This window comes from Neoarius graeffei, chromosome 2 (assembly GCF_027579695.1).
Source record: "Neoarius graeffei isolate fNeoGra1 chromosome 2, fNeoGra1.pri, whole genome shotgun sequence".
Classification (NCBI taxonomy): domain Eukaryota; kingdom Metazoa; phylum Chordata; class Actinopteri; order Siluriformes; family Ariidae; genus Neoarius; species Neoarius graeffei.
In genome coordinates, this window is record NC_083570.1 from 59,365,850 (window position 1) to 59,392,342 (window position 26,493).

Sequence of the window (26,493 nt, forward strand, 5' to 3'; positions counted from 1 at the left end):
ATTACAACATGCTCCTAAATGTTGACACGAAGCTGAGCTCAGGTCTCTGGGTGTAAAGGTGAGAATGGACTGTATCATTCAGTCTCATTAAGGAATTTGTTCACCATTAAAAACCACGAACGTATGAATTAAGACATTAATTGAATGCAATGTATTAAATGTGTGATGGTGTGGGAAGCCCTGTTGGATGTCGCTGTGACTGTGTTGTGTGGTGGATTGTAGTCCATGTTGGCCATATTAGAGGCAGCAGTGTGTTCTGAGAAGTGGAGTTTGGAGTGCAATCCAGCATTGATGTGACACTTCAAAATAGAGATTTAGCCAACAGGACAGGACTTGATTATTTCAGCAATGATTTGCCAAATGCTACAGGTATCTTGATGAGACAGCTGTGGAAGATGGTAACAACTGAAATGATTACACATTTCAAGCGCGTAATAAAGAGATGCTCTTTGGTATCTTGTACAGGGCACAAGTAAAAGTTTTCACCCAATACTGTTATCATTTATCAAATTTGGCCTGTTTAAAGTATCTGAGTCACATACCTGAGATCATGAGTTTCAAAATAGAGCAGTTGGTGCCCTAGCATCACTCCAAACGTTTTTCCTTCCTGTAACCTGGCAAAATATCACAGGGAATACATACACTTCAAAATTTGTTAAATAACATTAGAAACAACACGTGAAGTATTTTGCAAGCCCAATTTCAAAAGACATTTGTGTGTAGTAGATATATGCATACAAAAGTATCTGAATATTTATTTCATTATTGAGGAAATGCTTGTTACCTGTTTCCAGTTGAAGGTGATTTTCTGTTTTTTGCAAATGGATTCTCAAGTACAGGTATATGTCTTTTTTTGTTTGTTTGTTTGTTTGTTTGTTTGTTTTTGTTTTGCTTTTTACAGAAAAAGGAGTGAAGAAGGAGTACCACACTATTGGAGCCAGGCTGATCAGATTGGAAGATAGGGTGAGTGCAGAGCCGGCCCGTGGCATAGGCAATATAGGCAAATGCTAAGGGCGCTGCGTCCATCCAGGGGCGCAGAAATGGGGGGAGAAAATTTATGACTTCCACTATTCTGAAAACGAGTCAGCATTATAATGTCTTAGCCTAATTTAATTGTACAGCAAAGCATGAAGTCAGGGTGCGATTTGTCAAAAAAAGCGGGGTGGGGTGGGGTGTGGTGGTGGTTGTTAATCATGAAACAATAAGCGCTCAACAGTGGTTCGCCCTGTCTATTGAGGTATTTCACCTGACGTCACAGGGTCACATGACGCCCCGGTGTCCGCCATTTTGAACGGCAAGCTAGCTAATGTCAACATCATAGTACCTAGTATGTTACTGTAGCAACGTTTACGTTCAGTCATTTGGATGACTGTTAAAACCTTTCAGTCTCAAGTTTTTCCTTTACTGTATTTACTAGTTTACTGAGCCAGCCAGCCCCGGAGCGCGCTAGCTAGCTAGCTAGCGCCAGCCAGCCAGCCAGCCCCGGAGCACGCTAGCTAGCTAGCTAGTGCCAGCCAGCCAGCCCCGGAGCGTGCTAGCTAGCTAGCTAGCGCCAGCCAGCCAGCCAGCCCCGGAGCATGCTAGCTAGCTAGCTAGCGCCAGCTAGCCAGCCAGCCCCAGAGCACGCTAGCTAGCGCCAGCCAGCCAGCCAGCCAACCCCGGAGCGTGCTAGCTAGCTAGCTAGCGCCAGCCAGCCAACCCCGGAGCGTGCTAGCTAGCTAGCTAGCGCCAGCCAGCCAGCCCCGGAGCGCGCTAGCTAGCTAGCGCCAGCCAGCCAGCCAGCCCCGGAGCGCGCTAGCTAGCTAGCGCCAGCCAGCCAGCCCCGGAGCGCACTCAGTAAACTAGTAAATACAGTAAAGGAAAAACTTATAACGGGCCATGTCTCAACAGACTAAGAAGTTATTTCAATGACATTTAATAACATTTTGTTTATCCTGAGGACCAAAAGTAAATGAAAATGTGAACAAACCTTAGCTGTCAGTGAACAATCCTGGTGGAAGCAGGTAAACGTCGTTCTCTAAGCCTGCTAACCTCCATTTTTGCAAATACCTCTCCCTCTGCTCGCCCTGTAAATGCCCTACATCACTGGATAGTGAAGGTGTTTTCTGCATCTCGCTCCTTTTTCTTTTATGTTTTTCGTTTGTCGCCTTCCTCGCATTCAAACTGATTCGAGCCGTGCCGTCCAAAATGGCAGCATCACATGACTTGGTCACGTGGGTGAAATACCTCAATAGTGTGTCTTCGGGCGCTAGTGCGCCCCAGGGGTGCCAAGGGTGACCAAAACCCCACCAAAAAGGAGGGATGGAGTTATTGAATGGAGAGGTTACCAAGTGCATCAGTGGTGTACAGTGTTTTCAACCACTGTGCTGCCGAACTCTAGTACCGCGGAACACTAGTGTGCCGTGAGAGATCACCAAGTGTACTGTGGAAAATTATAGAATGACTGTATATTGTAAATATTGGCAACAGCGTTTTAGTTTCAGTCAACATTTTCTATTGGTGATGTGCCTTGAGATTTTTTTCATTGAAAAAAGTGCGCCCTGGCTCAAAAAGGTTGAAAAACAAGTGTAGCCTACGCAGTAGTGGTCGGTGATTTCCTTATGCCTACTAAAAATGCACAATGATAGGTTATAAGGGGGGGCGGGGGTAGCGGTGTTCATCAGGGAATGAGTGGCTATCCACTGCAAAAAGTAGCCCAGACTACAAGTGCTTAAATGAAGAAATCCAAACTCTCGGGTGCGCAAGGGCGCAAACGAAGGCTACAGGAAGAAACAAATAGAGCCAAGTATAGAGGTAAATCTGATCTAATCTCTCATATCAACCATTATAGTGGCAAATTAATATTTTAGACGCCTGAATCAATGTCTGCCTAGCTAACTAGATGCAAACAGCAATAGACTTCAATAACAAAGTACCCATAATAGCACTTTTGTTTGAAAATACAGCCCATTGATGTCCAAACAGGGTGCTTAAGTTTGCACAATTTAGAATTGTAGAATTTTTTATTCATTTAATTTGTTAATTCTTCAGAGATGACTTAACTTTTAATAGCAAAAAAGAAACTAAAAATAATTTCTTGTTTATTGTCCATGCACTACACTTTGAACAGGGTGCGGAAGAGTTTTTGCCCATTATATGGAGATATGTATTGAATTTGTGTGGTCATTTTACTTTGTGACACTTTATGTTAATAATGATAACAATAATAACAATAATGAAAAAGATAAAAATTACTTCTTGTTTATTGTCCATGCACCGTACATTGTTTAATAGTAATAGAATAGAGTGATTAGATTAAAGTGTTATTTAGATGTTATTAGAGGGTTTTTTTTCTTGGGGGGGGGGGCGCCAAAACTCAATCTCGCCTAGGGCAGCCAAAGACCTAGAGCCGGCCCTGGGTGAGTGTGTGTGTGTGTGTGTGTGTGTGTACGTGCGCACACATGCGTGCAAGAGAGAGATGTGTCTAAATGAGCCAGTCAAAATACAGGGTGTGGATACCATCTCTTTCAGAGAGGAAGATCCAGAAGAACATCCAGTTATCAGAACATCAGCAGGAGCTTAATCTCACTCTCTCTCTCTCTCTCTCACACACACACACACACACACACACACACACACACACACACACACACACACACACACACAGTATTCAGTAGTCTGGAGTCTCAGTCAGATCTTATCACAGCAATCTGAAATGACAGCACAATCTTTATGTTGCATTCTGCAGTCCAATCATCACAAAAATGACAAGGCATGTTTTCCTGTTGTTTTCTTGGTATAGGAAGCCAAACATGCAATGATTATAAATAGTGTGATTATGTGGACTAAATATCAGAAATTTTTAATAATTTTGTCTTTTGACAAACGGTCCACTTGTATTCAAGTCTACTTGTAATTGTTAAGTGCGTTTCCGGTTTTATCACAGATAGAAATATGAAACATTGCATTTCATTCTAGAAAACTGATTTTTTTTTTTTTTTTTACAAGTTCAGCAATTAATGATTTTTTTTTTTTAAATTAAGCCCAGTGGACAAGTACTTTATATCATACTCATTTAACTGTATTTCAGCACAAACATGTGTAAAGACACACATACCTACAGCACTAGTCAAAAGTTTGGACACAGTGACTCATTCATAGGTTTGTCTGTATTCTGACTATTTTCGACACTGTAGAACAATACTTAAGACATCTAAACTATAAAATAACATACAGAACATATATGGAATTATGTGGTAAACAAAAAAGTGTTAAAAAAAACAAAAATATGTTTCGTATTTTAGATTGTTCAAAGTAGCCAGCGTTTCCCTTGATGACGCTTTGCACACTATTGGCATTATCTTAACCAGCTTCATGAGGTCGTCACCCGGAATGCTTTTCAATTAATAGGTGCCTCGTCAAAAGTTAATTAGTGCAATTTCTTGCCTTCTTAATGTGTTTGGGATCAAACAGTAAATAGTAAAATAACAATACAGTAAACAGCCCTATTCCACAACTGTAGTAATCCATATTATGTCAAGAACCACTCAACTAAGTAAAGAGAAATGACATCCATCATTACTTTAAGACATGAAGTGTCTTTTAATAAATAAAAATCAAGAAAATCTATTAAATTAAAAGGTGTGTCCAAACTTTTGCCTGGTACTGTATGTATGTATACAGTCAACACTGTTTGGTAAACAAAAGAAGAGTATTATTATTCTACTATAATCATCTCATTATCTCTAGCCGCTTTATCCTGTTCTACAGGGTCGCAGGCGAGCTGGAGCCTATCCCAGCTGACTACGGGCGAAAGGCGGGGTACACCCTGGACAAGTCGCCAGGTCATCACAGGGCTGACACGTAGACACAGACAACCATTCACACCTACAGTCAATTTAGAGTCACCAGTTAACCTAACCTGCATGTCTTTGGACTGTGGCGGAGCACCCGGAGGAAACCCACGTGGACACGGGGAGAACATGCAAACTCCGCACAGAAAGGCCCTCGCCGGCCACGGGGCTCGAACCCGGACCTTCTTGCTGTGAGGCGACAGCGCTAACCACCACACCGCCGTGCCACCCTATATATATATATATATATATATATATATATATATATATATATATTATTATTTTTATTTATTTATTTATTTTTTTAATCTGCTGAAATGTTACAAATGCAGCTCTCAGGCACTGAGATTTAATTATGCTAAGCTATATTGTTCTTTGTTGAAAAACAGATGTGGCAGTAATGCATTTTGCAAAGAAACATGTTTTAAACCCCTGAACAAACAAGTTGTCATTAGTACATGCGTACTCTATACTGTATGTGGTAACCCATAAGCATTCAATTATGTTGATAAAAACACAGAACCTATTTTGGAAACAAACTGTTCATATTATTACAGTTTTAATACCCTGCTCAGGGGTGCATTAGTAGGGTGGAATCTAAAGCAGATCTGGATATCAGATATCAGTCCTCCAAATCCTTTAATGCCACATCTGGAAATGGAAGCAACGCTAATGGCAACCCATAAAAGGAAATCGAGACTTTATTGACAGTACCGGTGATTATCTTCTGCCAGCTGTGGTACTCAGTGATAGTCAGTATCTTGGTTTGGCGATGGTGTTTCCATTATAATGTACATAATAATCAGTAAACACTGAACCACAAGATGGTCTGGATGATGAAAGACGGAAGTATGACTATGTTAAAGGTGATACAGCATAGCTTCATTTTACTGTATCTCTCTTGATGTTACTAAATAAAGTGAAAAGAGTTGATTTCCAAACTGAGCTCATATAAAATGGCACAAATAGAGTACAAGTTGATTCAAGGGTCAGTTTAAAAGGAGTAGGAAAATGTTTAGCCATTTCCCTTATCACCGCGGCTATCGGTTCATCACCATATATATATGAGTTTTCCAGTCATTATGTATTGTTATCATTTTTAAATAAAATCAGAGAACAAGTAGTGTACATACTAATTAATAAAAGTGCAAAGGAAGACTAGGCATCTGAGTATGTGAGTATGTATGAGCGTGCAAAGTGTAAAGGCAGCTTTAGTCCAGACTAAGTGCAGGCCAGCTGTGTTTAGTGGAAGCTGCTAGGCGTATCCGTGTTTTGTGTTGCATGGCACTTCTTACAGGACAGCCTTAGTATCATGGCATTCTGCCAAACAAGCACCCTGGCACATGCTCTGGGCTTCATGGCTCAGTCCCAACTCACTGCAGTCTGTCTATTCTGTAGCCTGTGTGCATAACACTGTAATCTTTTTCCTCTGAATTATTTGCTAGCCTTTCCCTATCTCTGTTAGCCACGTGTGAACCAAATAATCCATACAGCCCAGTGTCAGCTTGGTCATGACCCATTTAGCATGTCTGTAACTGCATTTCTGATTATTAGCATAAAGCAAAGTTTAAAAGCAAAGTAGTGGATCTGTTGCACTCATATTACTATTAACCTAATGTGGAAAATTGGAGGGTGTGAGATAACAGAGGGTGTGAGCTCATAGATGCCCTTCATCTGAAATCCATGTAGTCATACACTACATTTATTGTCTTGTGAAACCTATATCAGTGATTGCATTCTAATTAGTATAACGTTGGTCTTATAAGCATACAACTAATTTAGTGACTCAACAAATGCTCCCCTTTGCTGTATTTTAAATACAGTGGTCCTTGAAAGTTTGTGAACCCTTTAGAATTTTCTATATTTCTGCATAAATATGACCTAAAATCTCATCAGATTTTCACACAAGTCCTAAAAGTAGATAAAGAGAACCCATTTAAACAAATGAGACAAAAATATTATACTTGGTCATTTATTGATTGAGGAAAATGATCCAATATTGCATATCTGTGAGTGGCAAAAGTATGTGAACCTTTGCTTTCCGTATCTGGTGTGACCCCCTTGTGCAGCAATAACTGCAGCTAAACATTTCTGGTAACTGTCGATCAGTCCTGCACACCAGCTTGGAGGAATTTTAGCCCATTCCTCCGTACAGAACAGCTTCAACTCTGGGATGTTGGTGGGTTTCCTCACATGAACTGATCGCTTCAGGTACTTCCACAACATTTCGATTGGATTAAGGTCAGGACTTTGACTTGGCCATTCCAAAACATTAACTTTATTCTTCTTTAACCATTCTTTGGTAGAATGACTTGTGTACTTGGGTCGTTGTCTTGCTGCATGACCCACCTTCTCTTGAGATTCAGTTCATGGACAGATGTCCTGACATTTTCCTTTAGAATTCACTGGTATAATTCGGAATTCATTTTTGCATCAATCATGGCAAACTGTCCTGACCCAGACTCAGCAAAACAGGCCCAAACCATGATACTACCACCACCATGTTTCACAGATGGGATAAGGTTCTTGTGCTGGAATGCAGTGTTTTCCTTTCTCCAAACATAACACTTTTCATTTAAACCAAAAAGTTCTATTTTGGTCTCATCCGTCCACAAAACATTTTTTCAATAGCCTTCTGGCTAGTCCGCATGATCTTTCGCAAACTGCAGACGAGCAGCAACGTTCTTTTTGGAGAGCAGTGGCTTTCTCCTTGCAACCCTGCCATGCACACCATTGTTGTTCAGTGTTCTCCTGATGGTGGACTCATGAACATTAACCAATGTGAGAGAGGCCTTCAGTTGCTTAGAAGTTACCCTGGGGTCCTCTGTGACCTCGCCGACTATTACACGCCTTGCTCTTGGAGTGATCTTTGTTGGTCGACCACTCCTGGGGAGGGTAACAATGGTCTTGAATTTCCTCCATTTGTACACAATCTGTCTGACTGTGGATTGGTGGAGTCCAAACTCTTTAGAGATGGTTTTGTAACCTTTTCCAGCCTGATGAGCATCAACAACGCTTTTTCTGAGGTCCTCAGAAATCTCCTTTGTTCATGCCGTGATACACTTCCACAAATGTGTTGTGAAGATCAGACTTTGATAGATCCCTGTTCTTTAAATGAAACAGGGTGCCCACTCACACCTGATTGTCATCCCATTGATTGAAAACACCTGACTCTAATTTCACCTTCAAATTAACTGCTAATCCTAGAGGTTCACATACTTTTACCACTCACAGATATGTAATATTGGATCATTTTCCTCAATAAATAAACGATCAAGTGTAATATTTTTGCCTCATTTGTTTAACTGGGTTCTCTTTATCTACTTTTAGGACTTGTGAAAATCTGATGATGTTTTCGGTTATATTCATGCAGAAATACTGAAAATTCTAAAGGGTTCACAAACTTTCAAGCACCACTGTAGCTGTTGTGTTTTAGATATTGATAAAGATCCTGATATTCTGCAAGATTTTGTTTCCTGTCCCATACAATGTGTGGGTGTAAATAAAGTTCAGCCAAGTATGCATAGTGTTAATACCTAAATTGCATGCATTGCTATTCAGACCTCAGATTTCACTCGACTCTGATCATCTAATTAATTTTCTTGCATGATATCACGTCAGGTTGAGGTCTTAAGTCCAGTGCCACTATTTGGCGGTTTAACAACCATATGTCACACTGAAAATTATATTCTCTGGGCTATGAATACACAAAACTTTCTACTACCCTTTGAAGCCAATATAGGACCCCGAATCATAAAACGTTGGGACGGTATAGTAAATACAAATAAAAAAAGAAAGCAGTGATTTTCTAAATTTACTTTGACATATATTTCATTATAGACAGTATGAACCCAAGATATTTCATGTTTATTCTGGTCAACTTCATTTCATTTGCTAATATACATCCTTTACTGTGTTTCAGGCCTGCAACAAATTCCAAAAAAAGTTGGGACTGGACTTGTAATGAAGTAAAACAATTATGTAATGATATGATTTGAAACAGGTGATGTCAACAGGTGATTGTAATCACGATTTGGTACAAAATCAGTATCCAGGAAAGGCCTAGTCTTTGAGGAGCAAAGATGAGCTGAGGATCTCCAGTTTGTTGACAAATATGCAAGAAAATTATCGGAATGCTTAAAAACAATGTTCCTCAAAGAAAAATAGGAAGAGATTTGGATATTTCACCCTCTCCGGTGCATTAAACCATTCAAGGAGTCTGGAGGAATTTTATTGGACGTCTTGTGCTCCAGACCAAAGATGAAAAGGACCATCCAGACTGTTACCAGCATCAAGTCCAAAAGCCAGGGACTGTCATGGTATGGTGTTGTGTCAGTGCCCTTGGCAAAGCTAACTTACACTTCTGTGATGCTAGGATTAATGCAGAAAAGTACACTGAGATTTTGGAGCAACATACGGTATGCTGCCTTCAAGACGACATCTTTTCCAGGGGTATTTCAGCAAGACAGTGCAAAACCACATCCTGCACACATTACAAAGGCATGGCTGTGGAAGAAGAGGGTGCCTGTCCCCCCGTCCCCAACAGAGAATGTGTGGTGAATTTTGAAATGAAAAATATCATACCAATGACCCCATACTGTTGCACACCTTAAAACCCGTTTGCAGGAAGAACGGGACAAAATCACACCTGAAACACTTCATCACTTGGAGTTTTCAGTCGCTAAACATCTTTTAAGTGTTGTGAGAAGGAATGGCAACATTACAAAGTGGTAAATGCTTTACCGTCCCAACTTCTTTTGAAAGGTGGTGAAATGTGTTTTATTTTGGGAAACAAAATAAAATTCATGAGGTAAAACATCAAATAATGAGCTGTTGTATTGCTTTGAGTGCAGTACAGGTCAAAGATTATTTATAAATCAGTGTTTTCAGTTTTAATTTCAATTTCAACATACCGTCTCAACTTTTTCTGATTTGGGGTTATCTTTTCAGATGAAAAAATTATAACCACAAATCACACTGTATGTGTAAAGACCTTTAGGCAGAAACAACTGTCTGGACAATTCTCCGATCTGTCTGATCAGGAGACTATTCTCAGATCTGACTGGCCATTATGTTTGTCTTGAACAAATAGTCTGACATCAGTGGGATGGGATTTGAACTTAGGAACCAAACTATGCACTTGTAGAAGCATGTTAGGAAGTCTGTGGTTCAAATTAAATATTTTCTAATAAAAACTACAAAGAAAAAGAACCAAGCACAAATGTTTTTAACAATAACACTAAAGCTGAGTAATTGAATATTCATGTGAGCAGATGCTCATCCTGTATTTTGTAGTGAGAGCGAGGACAGTGTAGCTGTGTCCACTGTGTAGTTTCATGGGTCGCTTTATGCCTCAGGGCAGCAGGTGTGTGAACCGACTGACCTTGACACGCATACACACACACATCTGGACTGAGTGTGTTTCCATGTTTTTGGTTTTCCTGGAGCAGGGCACGAGAGAGATGGTTTAAAAACAACTCCACAGGAATCTTTGTGAATGTATTTCTCAAAATGAAAAAAGGGCAAGTAGAGAAGCTTATTATATATAAGTGGGACAAGGCATACTTTTGAAAATGGTGTAAAAGGCAGCCTGTTGAGTTATGTATAAAGTCGTATGAAAAGATACCAAGGTTAGGGGTTCTTCAAAGGAAACACGGGGCTATAAGGACACATCCCTGTGTCACATAGAAAGTCGACGACAAATACTGTGTTTCTTAAGTCTCTCATTTTCTCTCTTTCTTACAATTCTCCTCCCCTCCTTTTATCTATGTTATTTAGCTCTTTCTTGCCATTAGCATGAAACCATTTGTCTTTTGCAGTGCCGAAAGTTTTGAGGTGTATGTCTGAATGGCGGGTTGTGAGTAATACTCTGTTAATATGTTTGAGTCAGACAGTGATTTATTCCACTTGGACAGAGACGCATATGCCAAACAAATGTCTCTTTCTGTCTGGACAAAGACACATACCCCAATGGAGGTGTCTTTCTCCACTCCCTCGCAACAAGAGAGCCAGGACTTTGACTGTCTGCAGTTTTCATGAAGATAGATTATCCTATATGGCATCACAGCCTCTCCCCATGTGAGTAAATGGTGAAGGTTGATCAGTCTTTTTGATGGCTGAAGTGTTCAGACATGAAAATTCGGTAAATGTTACAAGTACAGGACATGGTTAATGCACACACACACACACACACACACACACACACACACACACACACACACACACACACACCTCTTGTGCAGGACAGTCCATCCCACCCATATCCAGTGTATGCCTCAGGCTTATTGTAGGGTTGATCCAGATTACACAAACAAGACAGGACTTGTGCACTTAATAGGAGATTACTTAGGAAACTCACATCATGGTGAAATGCAGAACAACAATTCCTGGACATGTGCATTTGGTCTAAATAGGAATGTGAAAAATGTACACTTTTTTTAAATATTAGCAAAGGATTCTGAGCTGGACAATGTTATCTGGTTGCTGCACAATGTCATTATAAAACTGAATGCAGTGAATCAGACCAGTGGTATTCACCAGGAATCTCAAAAATGCTAAACTGAAACTCTCCAGTGTTTAAAAATTTAGTGTCTTTCATCCAATCTTTCATCCATTCAGTCATCTCCAATAAATGCTTAATCCCGGTCAAGGCTGTGGAGGATACAGAGCATATTCCGGGAATCCTGGGTGTGAAGCAAGAACACACCTTGGATGAAACACCAGTCCATTGCAGTACACCACACACACACACACACACACACCCTTACAAAAAAAGAAGTTTATTCAAGTGTGCATCTAGTATACTTCATTTAAACTAAAAATAAGAGTATGCTTTCAGTTTACCTTTTATTTACTTATCAGAGATATACTTAATAAAGTGATACATAAGTATACTTGGCTTATACTGAAAAGTATATAGAAAAGTCTAAGTATATTAAGCTTATACTTAAACTTTTGATCAAGATATACTTAACAAAAGTGTAATAAAGTATTAAAATATTTGTGCCTTATGTTTAAGTGTACTTGCCCTGTAGTTGTGCTTCAGCATTGTTGACTCTTAGGTATGTCTGTGGTTCCATATAAGTTTTTTTTTTTTTTTTTTATTTCTCCTGAGTGGGATAATTAATTTTTTTCTTTCTTTCTTTTTCTTTAGAGCTTGGATGTCAATTTCAGTTGTCATTGCCATGTTTTTATACTTTGGCATTTAATACAATGTTGCTATAAATTTTGATTTTTAAAGAAAATGAATATGTTCTTAATCCTGAATGTCTGTTGTTATTTTGTGAATTCTTACCTTTATAACTTCATTGTAACTTAAGGTACAAAACACTTAAAGCCTCACTCACAACCCGCCATACGTGCTGCTACGGGCAGTCTATGGTAAAAAAAAAATTGGCAAAACCGGGCTTGAGACTTGCGTGACACTTGCGTGTGTTCAGCACCGTAGAAGGTCACAGACTGCCCATGGAGACTTTTGTTCCTGCACATGCAAATTCTATGGGTCTTGCGAAAAATCAAGAATGCATACACTACGTACGGGACCCGTACTCCTTTTGTACGCCTGAACCAAGTCAGCAGCACGGCTAGTAGGGGCTTTTTGCGATGACAGTAAGACTCATGAGTGACACATGGTCATTGTATGAGTGACGTGCCTCAGAAGTACTACACAAGTATTCCACACTTGCTATTTGTGCGGCGCGCAAGACAGAAGTGCATCTCACTTTCTACCCTTTCTACCTGCACACAGCGCATGCAACACGAGGGGCAAGACTCTGGGTATATATATTGGGGAGGAACCAAGGAACTGATCGTGTAGTGTATAGCATTGTAGAAGGGAAGAAGACCACCTCATTTGCTGTTTTTATTTGAGTATATGTTAATTTACCATGCAAACGTCAAATATTAAAACTTGAGTATAAGGGAATAACGCATTTTATTACATTGTAAAAAATCCCAACTAAATAGCCCAACAGTTTGAGCACTGAAACACACTCTGACTCCGAGCTACTGTCCTGCTCCTGCTGAGTGGTGGGACGGGGTGCTGGGATGTCCTTGTCCTCATCACTGAGCATGGCACAATGGCCTGACAGCGATGATGGGATTGCAATGTCCTCACTTCTGGGTGTCGTTAGCTGAAACATACATGAAAATCAGCATGTATAATATTAATTACATAAGCATATAGATACTGAAATGAATGTTTAAAGCATGTGTATTTACCTGTGAAAATCCCTCTGGCGGGGTGCTGTGCTTTCTGCCGGCTTGAAGGCAAATTTCTCCCTGTCCGTGCAGGGCTCACTGGTGCTGCTACCATCATCATCAAATTCTTCTTCCTCCTCCTCCTCTTCTGCTGTTTCAGGCTGGGTTACTTCACTTTTGCTCTCTTCTTCTTGGGTCCCATTTTCTAAACTTTAAACTGAAAATTTTTACATTTTTCCCACAAAATATCCAATGTTCTTCAGCTGAAAGGCAGATGCAGAATGCTGCAGACACGCTGGTTTTATACCCACTCCTGGTTTGCATCACACGCAAGTTATGAGTGATTGTAACGTGCTAATCACATGCATCACAAGTGCGGCCTGAACTCGGACCGCAGGAAACTGGTAAAATGCAAGTCTCACACACTCCACACTCACTGAACACGCACTGATCACGTGCGTCAGACATACGCTTTCCATGGGTTAACGGCACAATTTTTCCCACGCCTTGAGGAAGTCAGGTGTGCAACCTGTACTTGACAAGTGCTTTGCCCGTACTCCTCCCCCAAACTTTCCCCCAGGTTCACTGCGACCCTGCGGCACGGCTGCAAGCTACTAAACCCTGCGACCCATGCGTGTCCAAAACACTTATGGCAGGTTGTGAGAGGCTTAAGTTGTCTTCTGGTAGTGTGCATGAGGTAAGGGTTAGGGCTAGAAAACTAATAGTATACCTAGAAGGGTAATTGCAGTATACTTCAAAACTAAAAAGTGGACTAGATGGATATCACCAGTCACTAATAGTATATTTCCAATATGCTATAAAGTATACTTTTATAAACTAAAAAGTGGACTAGAAGTGTGTAATGAGTAAACCAATAGTATATTTCCAGTATACTACAAAGTATACTTTAGTAAACTAAAAAGTGGACTAGAAGTATAAAACAAGTAAACTCATAGTATATTTCCAGTATACTATGAAGTATGCTTTTGTAAACTAAAGAGTGGACTACAAGTGTAGAACTAGTAAACAATTGGTATATAAGTTCACTTGTGGTACACTTGCAGTACAAAATAAAAAATACTAGTTGTATACTCAGTTTACTTCTCTTAGACTGAAAGTATACTTTTTATAAACTAAAAGTGGGCCAATTTAGTCCCGAGAAGTATTAGGTTAGTTTACTTACAAGTATACTGTAAGTACGTTGATATCAGTATACTTGGTACACAAAAGTATACTTAAGGAAATATACTTTAACTTTATTTAAGTATACTTCTTTTTGATAAGGGCACACACACACATTGACACAGTTATTCACACCTAGGAGCAATTTAGAGTCGAGGAGAACATGCACAGGCAGTAACATGAGCTGAGGATAGAATCAGCGACACTAGCAAGGCAGCCAAGCTAACTGCTGCACCAGATTTGCTGATTATGAGCAGGCCTGCTAAGTCCACTTCGTCACTGATGTGACATAAGGTGTCAACAAAATGAACCATTCAGCCCGGTCTTGTGCCATTGTCTTTATGTCTTTTGGAGCTACCAAATTGCTCATTATTCTCAGGCTTGTAGGACCTTCACCATCTCCGTTCAAATCAGTGACATGTGTTCCATTTCTTTTTGTTTCTGTAGCATGTGTTTCTTTTTTACATGGTAGGGTTGCTAGCCCTAAACATAACCCTCCTCTTTTCACAGCCTGGACTTGGGACCAAGTTAAAGTAGGGCTGTAGTTATTCATTATTTGTTTTTTGAAATATTTGCCAGAATACTCCATCCATCCATCATCCGTAACTGCTTATCCTGTGCAGGGTTGTGGGCAAGCTGGAGCCCATCCCAGCTGACTATGGGCGAGAGGCAGGGTACACCCTGGACAAGTCGCCAGGTCATCACAGGGCTGACACATAGAGACACACAACCATTCACACTCACATTCACACCTACGGTCAATTTAGAGCCACCAATTATCCTAACCTGCATGTCTTTGGACTGTGGGGGAAACCGGAGCACCCAGAGGAAACCCATGTGGACACGGGGAGAACATGCAAACTCCACACAGAAAGGCTCTCATCGGCCACTGGGCTCGAACCCAGAACCTTCTTGCTGTGAAGCGACAGTGCTAACCACTACACCACTGTGCCGCCCCTTGCCAGAATACTGTCTTAAATATCCAAATATTCTATAATAGTGACAGAATGAAGAGGAAACATTCCGGTAGTTGATGAACATTAACATAGCCAAAGTTAAACCATGTTCTAAGATGCAAAACTGTAATGTGTTGGGGGTTTTTTTGAGCCACTAGACACTTAGACACTCAAAGCAACAGTCTTAAAGTCAGGTGTATCTCTCTTTCCTATACTACTCTGGTCTGCTAGCTAGCAATGCTCAGAGGCTGGTATTGAATATTAATAGGTGTTTGCTGGAGTCGGAAACCTGGTGATATTGTTTACTGAGAGTACTGAGTTTTGCACATACAAAGCCTCACTTGTCATTTATAACCCTGTTCTGTTGTTCATCATTTATCATTTATACCACAAGACATTACCGTTTCCACAAACATGAAATGTTTTCACTCTGTCTTGAGTTTTTGCTGCAAGGAAATAGTTTTTTAATGGTACTGGATTGCATGAAGAAGGCAGAATATGTTGTCTGAACATGAGGTAATGGAAGAGATTTACACTGAAGAAAAGTGGAAATACCTTGAATATAGTCAAATATAGCTACTATTACCTGTTATATGATTACAGTAAGCTAAATAGAATAATATTAAGCCTACTGCTCACCACTTTTCCCAATTTCAAACTGGAAATAGTGTTATTCTTTTGTCAGATCATTTCTGCTCAAAGTTTGAAGTTAGTACAAATTTCTAAAAATAAATTTGATAATCTTATATTTAGTTTATTGTAATATTGTAACAGGAATTATTTTACACATGGGCCACTTTTTCCATGGAATAAAAACATTTATTTTTTACGCAGTCCAAATCCTGTGCTCTGATTGGCTGGCGAGTGGGTCCGTATCCTCCGGTACGGACCCCAGTTACGGACCCCAGTTATGGACCTCTGGTGACTTGATCGTTCACAACAACAACAAACATAGTAGAAATTTTTTTTGTCAACATTTATCTTTTTTTATAAGATTTATTTATAAGATTTTTATCAAAAATCTTATAAATTTTTGCCAGCATTTCTCAGGAGAATAGCATTAATTTTACAGCATGGATAGCGATAATGAGTCTTCACAGCGAAAGCGAGTTTTACTACCCTGAGGAAGAAGAAATAAAATAAAACATTTCAGGAGAAAGCTCATCTCATTATCTGTAGCCGCTTTATCCTGTTCTACAGGGTTGCAGGCAAGCTGGAGCCTATCCCAGCTGACTACAGGCGAAAGGTGGGATACACCCTGTACAAGTCGCCAGGTCATCACAGGGCTGACACATAGACACAGACAACCATTCACACTCACACCTACGCTCAATTTAGAGTCACCAGTTAACCTAACCTGCATGTCTTTGGACTGTGGGAGAAACCGGAGCACCCGGAGGAAACCCACGCGGACACAGGGAGAACATGCAAACTCCATACAGAAAAGCCCTCGCCGGCCCCGGGGCTCGAACCCGGACCTTCTTGCTGTGAGGCGACAGCGCTACACCAGTACACCACCGTGCCGCCCTTCAGGAGAAAGCTAAAACCTGTAATTTGCTAACACCAAGCAAAAACATGGCTGAATCCTGAATGATTAAATTTTGTATAAATAGGGGACTACATACAGTGGTGCTTGAAAGTTTGTGAACCCTTTAGAATTTTCTATATTTCTGCATAAATATGACCTAAAACATCAACAGATTTTCACACAAGTCCTAAAAGTAGATAAAGAGAACCCAGTTAAACAAATGAGACAAAAATATTATATTTGGGCATTTATTTATTGAGGAAAATGATCCAATATTACATATCTGCGAGTGGCAAAAGTATGTGAACCTTTGCTTTCAGTATCTGGTGTGACCCCCTTGTGCAGAAAGAAGAAAGAAGAAAGAAGAAACAGCCCGAAGGCCCTCCGAGAGGCGGGATGGAAGAAGGGCCTACCAGGACGGATCACATGGTTTCGGACATTACTATGATGACTAACGAGACTAAGATTCTTAGAAAGTGCGGGTGCGGATGGGAAAGAATGACAACACTTAGGGGTCTTCATATCCATATGGGGAAGAAAAAGTGTGGAGAGAGCCTCAAGCGACGTTGCACTGCTCAGGCAGGTCAGACAAGTGGGATCCAAGGCCAGGTTGAAAACCACAGTGCTGTTGGGCCCAGTGTCGTAGAGGAAGAACAGGACGTGAAGAGGGAGGAGGAAGAGAGGGAATGTAACGATCCCCAAGAAGCCATCCCAGCAGCACCCCCAAGCAACCCAGGAACAAGGCCATCCCCACAAACCAGAAGCCTGAAAACCCTAGTGCAGAGGAACAGAATCAAATGGCCAAAGTCCAATGAGACGGAGGAGTGGAGAAGGTTGGATGAACATCTGAGTGGACTGCTCCAGAATGCTCTGCGTGGATCAGTAGAATCGAGGCTGAACCTGTTTGGCGAGATTTTATATGAAGAATGTAACAGCAGGCTCGGCGAAGTTGTCAGCCGGAAAGCTGGCAAAAGGGCCAAGGGAAGGAGGGAGAAGGAAATCGAGGACCTGGTGGTAGATAGAAGGCGTCTCCGGAAGCATTGGAAGAAAGCAGAAGATGCAGAGAAAGAGGGTCTAAAGGCCCTCTGGAGAGACATCAGAAGAAAGCTGGCTGCCCTACGAAGGGCCGAGCGCATCCAACGACGGAGGAAAAGGAAGAAGGAGAGGGCAAACTTCTTCAAGAATCCATTCCGGCATGCACGAGGCCTTCTGGAGGAAAAAAACAGTGGAGTGTTGGAGGTATCCAAGGAGGACCTAGAGAAACACATTCAGGCCCAGTATAGTGACCCAGCCAGGAGTGAACAGCTGAGCTCGCCAGGCTATGTGCCCAAGCCAGCTGAACCAACAACAGAATTCGATGTGTCTCCCCCTAAACTCAGCGAAGTAAGGCAAGTTGTCCACAAGGCAAGGTCATCATCAGCACCAGGGCCAAATGGAGTCCCATATAAACTTTATAAGAACTGCCCACATGTGCTGAAACTCCTGTGGACACTGATGAAAACTGCCTGGACTAAACAGACCATCCCCGCTGAGTGGCAGAGGGCGGTAGCAGTCCCAATTCCTAAAGAGCAAAACTCTAGAACCCTCGATCAGTTTAGAAGTATAGCCTTGCTGAATGTTGAGGGGAAGATCTTCTTTTCAGTAATGGCGAGAAGAATGACCGCATACCTCATGGCCAATGGATATATAGACACCAGCTGTCAGAAGGCAGGGATTCCCGGTTTCCCAGGGTGTGTGGAACATGCCTCAATGATATGGGATCAAATCCAGACAGCAAAGAGGGAGAAGAAGGACCTGCATGTAGTGTGGCTAGACATAGCGAATGCATATGGCTCAGTGCCCCACCAACTCATTGCATTTGCATTGGACTTCTTCTATATCCCCACTAACATCAAGGCCATGATAGCAAGCTACTTTCAGAATATGCACATGCTTCAGACTGCAAAACTTTACCACCAAGTGGCAGCAACTGGAGGTAGGCATTGCCATGGGGTGTTCCATCTCCCCCATCCTCTTTGTGGCTGCGTTTGAGGTCATTCTAACAGGAGCAAGGCAGGTGGCGGGGGGAGTCAGATTGCCGCAGGGCCAACGGCTTCCCCCATTACGAAGTTACATGGACGACATCACATGCCTTCTGCAAATGGCTCCATGCATGTCGAGGCTGCTCAGACGATTGGACGAGCTGATTAGCTGGGCCAGAATGAAGTTTAAACCGGGCAAGTCTAGGAGCCTCTCTATGCGCAAGGGAGAACGTAACGACAGGGCTGTGTTCACCATAGGAGGAGAAAACTTCCCCCTCATTGCTGACCAGCCAATCCGCAGTCTGGGAAGACAATATACATCCAGTCTCTCAGACAAGTCGATGGGGAGGACCATTCTGCAGCAGCTATCAGCAGGCCTGGAGAAGATCGATGTCAGCCAGTTGCCCGGAAAGTACAAGGTGTGGTGTTACCACTTTACCTTGTACCCAAGAGTAATGTGGCCGCTGAAGCTCTGCGAGGTCACCTCCTCAGCTGTAACTTGGATGGAGACAAAAGCCAATGCCTCCATCCGTAAATGGCTGGGGCTCCCAAAGTGCTTTTCAGCAACAGGTCTGTATGGATGGAATGCACTCCAACTGCCCCTGAAGTCCATCACCCTTGGGTATAGGCAGGAGAAGGCAAGGCTTGTAATGGAGTTGAGGGAGTCTTCCAATGCAGCGGTGAAGGACCAGTGGGCACGGGTTAAGACGGGGAGGAAGTGGAAGGTGGAGGAGGAGGTGCAGAGGGTAGTAAGCAGGATACAACACCAGGAAGTGGTTGGCAGGGTCCAGCTAGGGAGGGCAGGCCTTGGATGGAGGGAGCCACCCCGTGTGTGGTCCAGAGCAAGTAAGAAGGAGAGGAAGGACCTGGTGGCTGCTGAGATGGCCAGGATGGAGCAGGAGGAGCTCAAAGTCAAGGCCATCGCTCAGGGCCAGCAGGGCCGTTGGACAACATGGGAGGGGATGACGAGAAAAACTGTCAGCTGGGCGGATCTCTGGAAGACTCCACAGGCCCGCCTTAGTTTCCTAATCCGAGCAACGTATGACACCTTACCCTGCCTTCGTAACTTACATCAGTGGCTGGGGACAGAACAAGCCTGTGACCTATGTGGTACCAACAACGCTTCGTGACAACATGTCCTGTCAGGATGCAGGACAGCTCTGACACAGGGGAGGTTGAGATGGCGTCACGATCAGATCCTCCGAAAGCTGGCCGAGATCGTGGAAACAGCAAGGCGTGAGGCGAGCAGAGAAGAGACAGCGGGAGCCCAACATCGCATCCACTTCCTCAGGCAGGGAGAACTGCCAGCCGGATTAGGAAGGATACTACCATCAAAGCTCCTCAATCAAGGTGCAGAGTGGAGGATGGCAGTGGACGTGGGCAGGCAACTTCAATTTCCCCAAGAGATCTGCAGCACCTCCCTACGACCTGACATGGTATTGTGGACCACAGTGGAGAGAAAAGCACTGTTGGTAGAGTTGACTGTGCCATGGGAAGAGGGGTTGGCAGCTGCCCATGAGAGGAAGAGGGCAAAGTACTCTGACCTACTGGTAGAGTGCAGGGAAGCCGGATGGAGTACGAGGCTATACCCTGTGGAGGTAGGGGTAAGAGGCTTTGTGGCAGACTCGACAACCCGGCTGCTGAGAGACTTAGGCCTGCGTGGCACCAGTTTGCAGAGGGCCATCAGGGGGCTATCTGAGGAGGCAGAGAAGGCAAGTTTTTGGCTCTGGCTGAGACGGAGGGATGTAGCGTGGGGAGCAGGTACGATTTAAGAATGCTAGCTGCAGGGGGTGGCAGGGAGACGTCCCTGTTCACTGCCCCGCCACCAGGAGATGTTCTGGGGTAAGGGGCGAAACATCTATGAGCGGTGGTCCCCAGCTGACGACCCTGCAGCTAGCAAACAAGGCACCGGTGGAGGTGCTGCATGCCAAAAGGCAGTGCAGGAGAACACCTACCTGTATAAAGAAATGCAACTAAATGTTTCCAGTAACTGTTGATCAGTCCTGCACACCGGCTTGGAGGAATTTTATCCCATTCCTCTGTACAGAACAGCTTCAACTCTGGGATGTTGGTGGGTTTCCTCACATGAACTGCTCACTTCAGGTCCTTCCACAACATTTTAATTGGATTAAGGTCAGGACTTTGACTTGGCCATTCCAAAACATTAACTTTATTCTTCTTTAACCATTCTTTGGTGGAATGACTTGTGTGCTTAGGGTCGTTGTCTTGCTGCATGACCCACCTTCTCTTGAGATTCGGTTCATGGACAGATGTCCTGACATTTTCCTTTAGAATTCACTGGTATAATTCAGAATTCATTGTTCCATCAATGATGGCAAACTGTCCTGGCCCAGATACAGCAAAACAGGCCCAAACCATGATACTACCACCACCATGTTTCACAGATGGGATAAGCTTCTTATGCTGGAATGCAGTGTTTTCCTTTCTCCAACCATAACGCTTCTCATTGAAACCAAAAAGTTCTATTTTGGTCTCATCCGTCCACAGAACATTTTTCCAATATCCTTATGGCTTGTCCACATGATCTTTAGCAAACTGCAGATGAGCAGCAATGTTCTTTTGGGAGAGCAGTAGCTTTCTCCTTGCAATCCTGCCATGCAGACCATTGTTGTTCAGTGTTCTCCTGATGGTGAATGCATGAACATTAACATTAGCCAATGTGTGAGAGGCCTTCAGTTGCTTAGAAGTTACCCTGGGGTCCTTTGTGACCTCGACGACTATTACATGCCTTGCTCTTGGAGTGATCTTTGTTGGTCGATCACTCCTGGGGAGGGTAACAATGGCCTTAAATTTCCTCTATTGTACACAATCTGTCTGACTGTGGATTGGTGGAGTCCAAACTCTTTAGAGATGGTTTTGTAACCTTTTCCAGCCTGATGAGCATCAACAACGCTTTTTCTGAGGTCCTCAGAAATCTCCTTTGTTCATGCCATGATACACTTGTGATAAACATGTGCTGTGAAGATCAGACTTTGATAGATCCCTGTTCTTTAAATAAAATAGGGTGCCCACTCACACCTGATTGTCATCCCATTGATTGAAAACACCTGACTCGAATTTCATCTTCAAATTAATTGCTAATCCTAGAGGTTCACATACTTTTGCCACTCACAGATATGTAATATTGGATCATTTTCCTCAATAAATAAATGACCAAGTATAATATTTTTGCCTCATTTGTTTAACTGGGTTCTCTTTATCTACTTTTAGGACTTGTGTGAAAATCTGATGATGTTTTAGGTCATATTTATGCAGAAATATAGAAAATTCTAAAGGGTTCACAAACTTTCAAGCACCACTGTAGGCGGCAAAATGTAGTTTTTTTCCTGCCATGGAAGTGCACTTGTATACCGAGGAGCAAGCAATTTGCATTACAGCCGTGAATAAGGATTCAAAATAGCATTAATTTTACATCATGGATAGCTATAACGACAGTGTTCACAGCGAAAGCCATTTTACTACCCTGAGGAAGACAAAATAAAAGAAAACATTTCAGGAGAAAGCTAAAAACCTCTAACTTGCTAACAGTTTGTTCTCATTAGTTAATGAGGCCCATTTTGGACCATGTTGTCCTAATACATAATATTACGTTAGGTAAAAACTTTAAACCAGTACAATCTGTTCTTCAAAGTTTTACCAAATGGCTTTATTTATGCAATATAAAGGTCATAATACTGTATAACTTTAGTCGAGCAAAAACATGGCTGAATCCTGAATGACTCAATTTTGTATAAATAGGGGACTACATAGGCGGCAAAATGTAGTTTTTTTTCCTGCCATGGAAGTGCACTTGTATACTGAGGAGGAAGCCATTTGCATTACAGCTGTGAATGAGGATTCAAAATGGCGGCTTGCCTCGGCTTTCCCTTTCGGGCACTCTCGTTTTCTGTTAGAATTTGGTAAAGAAAAAAATATATATTATTTACCAGCTTAAGGTCGGTCCGTATGGTGAAATACCGTGACCTCAGCCTTGAATACTGACCTTGGCCCAGAGGGCCTCGGTCAGTACTTTCAAGACCTCGGTCATGGTATTTCAGGATACGGACCTCCCAGCTAGTAAATAACATATATGTATTCTATTCCCTTCTAGTGGGTTTATTGATGGCATGCAATATTATCATATAGCTTATCCTACATGTATTACGCCATTCTCCCCAGTGGAGAATGAGTGTGCAATGTTGTTATAATATTACACGTTGTCAAGACAACACATCACATTTCGGAAAAAAATCCATATTATTTTAAATATTCCATTCAGCTAGCATGATATTAAACTCGTCTTCGACTCATTCAATATCGTGCTAGCTGAATGGAATATATCAGTAGACTGCTCAAAGCCAGCCAATATTATTTAAATATTATTTTATAAGATTTTCACTTGCTAAGATGGCTTTTTTGTGGTTTAGTAGTTAGTAGTAAAAGTATTGATAATTCCTATTCTTTTACAGTTTTTGAATTAATTTAACTGTCGAATTTATTGAATATGTATATTGAATGTCTGGCCTAACCATGAGCTTCCTGTTCTGGATCATTCGGAGCAGGTATTGAAGTCTAGACAGACATTAGAGGCAGTGGAGACAGGTGTGGTCAGAACAAATAAACGGGTAAAAGTAGCTTTGATTCAACCCTCGTCCAAAGTTTATCCACATGTGGAAGTAAGGACAGGTAGGAGCATGTCTGACCACACAGATTAGTGCATTTATCTGTATTTGTTGATTTCACTCTTCAGTGGCAAAAGGAGTTTTACTTTGCTCAGCTGGCAAATACTATGAACATGAATTATTTGAGGCCATTGTTGAGCGCAATGTCCATTTCCTCATACTCTTAGCAGGACTTGAACTCGACACACTCACACTAGACAGTCCCAGTAGCCTCTATAGAGGGCAAAGGCAATGAGGGCTCTAGTTGTCTCCTGGCCTGCTGCTGTGGGCTCTTTGAACTGTGTATAGAGAAAAAAAAATTACCACAGATTGATTTAGGCTTGATTCATAAATGAAACAAAAGGAGGAAACTTGGCAGAGCAATTTGCGGTCCATTACACTCGTCACTCAGGATGCAGACCATTGGACATGTCTGGACATTCTCTCAGACTTTCACTTCGATTCAAAGTGTTCATGGCTGCCTGAACACAGAACAGACCTTTCACCATCATAAGAAGATATTTACATGAACTTAAGCTAATGTATAGAAAAAGACTTACTGTACAACTCATTGTTCAGTTTATTAAAAACCAGGAATAGTATTCGATCCCTAAAGCATGATTTTTAATTTCCATAATATTCCATTGGCTGAGGTTTTATTAAATAGTCTCACACAGCTATAGAAGTGAGTTATTTATAGTACCAGTCAAAAGTTTGGACACACCTTCTAATTCAATGTTTTTTTTTCTTTATTTTTATTAATTTAAAAAACCCTTCATATCTTAAAGTAATGATGGATGTCGATTACTACAGTTGTGGAATAGAGCTATTTACTGCATTTTTATTATTTACTATTTACTGTTTGATCTCAAACACATTAAGAAGGCAAGAAATTCCTCCATTTAAATTTTCACGAGGCACGCCTATTAATTGAAAAGCATTCCAGGTGACTACCTCATGAAGCTGGTTAAGATAATGCCAATAGTGTACAAAGTGTGATCAAGGTAAACACTGGCTACTTTAAAGAATCAAAATATGAAATATATTTTCTTTTTTTCACACTTTTTTGTTCACTACATAATTCCATATATGTTCCAGATGTTATTTCGTAGTTTAGATGTCTTCAGTATTGTTCTATAGTGTAGAAAATAGTCAAAATACAGAAAAAACTATGAATGAGTAGAGTAGGGTGTACAAACTTTTGACTGGTACTGTATAATCACACAATCCCCTGTCACCAATATGAGGTTGGGTTCCATTTTGAGTCTCTTCCCTCTCAAGGTTTCTTCCTCATGTCGTCTCAAAGAGTTTTTCATTGCCAATGTCAGTTTCTGGCTTGCTCATTAGGGATAAATTTTATCATTCATAAGTATATGTAAAATGTATATATTTCTGTAAAGCTGCTTTGTGACAATGTCAATTCTTAAATGCACTATACAAATGAAATTGAATTATTATTTATAGGGCAGCATGGTGGTGTAGTGGTTAGCACTGTCACCTCACAACAAGAAGGTTCTGGGTTCAAGCCCAGCGGCTGATGAGGGCCTTTCTGTGTGGAGTTTGCATGTTCTCCCCGTGTCTGCGTGGGTTTCCTCCGGGTGCTCCGGTTTCCCCCACAGTCCAAAGACATGCAGGTTAGGCTAATTGGTGGCTCTGAATTGACCGTAGGTGTGAGTTTGAATGGTTGCTTGTCTCTATGTATCAGCCCTGCTATGACCTGGTGACTTGTCCAGGGTGTACCCCCCCTCTCGCCCATAGTCAGCTGGGAAAGGCTCCAGCTTGCCCGTGACCCTGCAAGGATAACCGGTTACATATAATGGATGGATATTACTGATATATTTTTTTAAAGCATAAGTAAGTATAAGTTTCACTTGAATACAGGTTTCCTCAGGAGTAACACTCAGGGTAAGGGGGGAAAAAACATTAATAAAGTCTTGACCATTATTTTATTCACAATTTCAATTTAGACAGTTATGTGTAGATATTGTACATCATGTGTAAATATTTAAATAATATTGGCTGACTTTGAGTGGTATATCAGATGTATTCCATTCAGCCAGCATGATATTGAACAAGTCGAAGATGAGTTCAATATCATGCCGGCTGAATGGAATATATCTGATATACCATGAAAAAACCCAGCCAATATTATTCATATGCATGCACATTTGATGAAACAATAATAGATTTTACAAAAAGTTAAGAACAGGAGGGTAACTTACCAATATTGAATGCTGATTCTGATTGAATGTAATTCAATGTTCTGTCAATCCAATGTACAAAGTCAAAGTTCTAACAATAAAAATGGTACGAGTCCAAAAAGCCTGAACAACAACCCAACTTATATACAAGCTATATCCAGGTAGACAGTTCAAGTTCACAGTTACTTTCGGTAGGAGTTAATTGTTACATTGCAGTTGTTCAAAACAAAAGGGCTTTGCTGAGTGAAGTCCTCTTGTAAAAGTCTCCATCACTTTTCCTCACCTCCAAGTAGAACATTGACAAAATTTCCACTATTGCTCTCTCTTCCAGTTTTTCTCTTATAAATATGTGTGAAGAATATCCAGTGAAGTTTTTGTAGCCTTTCGGGTGTCCAGCGCGTCTGTCTTGTTAAACCTTCAGCTTTTAATGAAACAAACGTCATCGCCATGTTTATGTACAAACTGTCCAAGTCACTCACTAGCATGGAAGTTTTGCATCTCCGATGTCTCTTTTCCAGTTTTTTGATGTCCGTTGGTATGTTTTTCTCTTGTAAATATGCGTGAAGAACATATAATGAAGTTTTGGTAGCCTTTCGGGTGTTCAGCGCGTCTTTAGTTTCAGTTTTCAGTTTATTTATTTTGTGCTTAAACCGAGCACCATCTTCTCTCTCTTCGGGCCGACAAAGAAATGATTGTGTGCATGTGCAGCAGACAAGTTGTCACTGGATCTTTGCATGAGCTCCGAAATGTGATGTGTTGTCTTGACAACGTGCAATATTATAACAATATTGCATGCTCATTCTCCATTGGGGAGAGTGGTGTAATACATAAAGGATAAGCGATATGATTAAAAATATTGCATGCCATCAATAAACCCACTAGAAGGGAATAGAATACTGTAGCAGTCCATGTA

At 41.5% G+C, this 26,493-nt stretch overlaps 1 protein-coding gene across 3 annotated transcripts in view; it reads left to right on the top strand.

Annotated features, from left to right (window-relative positions):
* The window catches only part of kcnq1.2 (potassium voltage-gated channel, KQT-like subfamily, member 1.2), a 292,236-nt gene that overhangs the window by 216,756 nt on the left and 48,987 nt on the right, over positions 1-26,493 (top strand). For 2 of the 3 annotated variants that reach the window (XM_060914561.1, XM_060914564.1), the window contains one exon: positions 902-963. In XM_060914561.1, the coding sequence (XP_060770544.1) occupies positions 902-963 (62 nt within the window). Of the gene's footprint in view, positions 1-901; positions 964-8,754; positions 9,221-26,493 lie in introns of those variants that run through there. The other variant, XM_060914563.1, reaches the window with a different exon arrangement.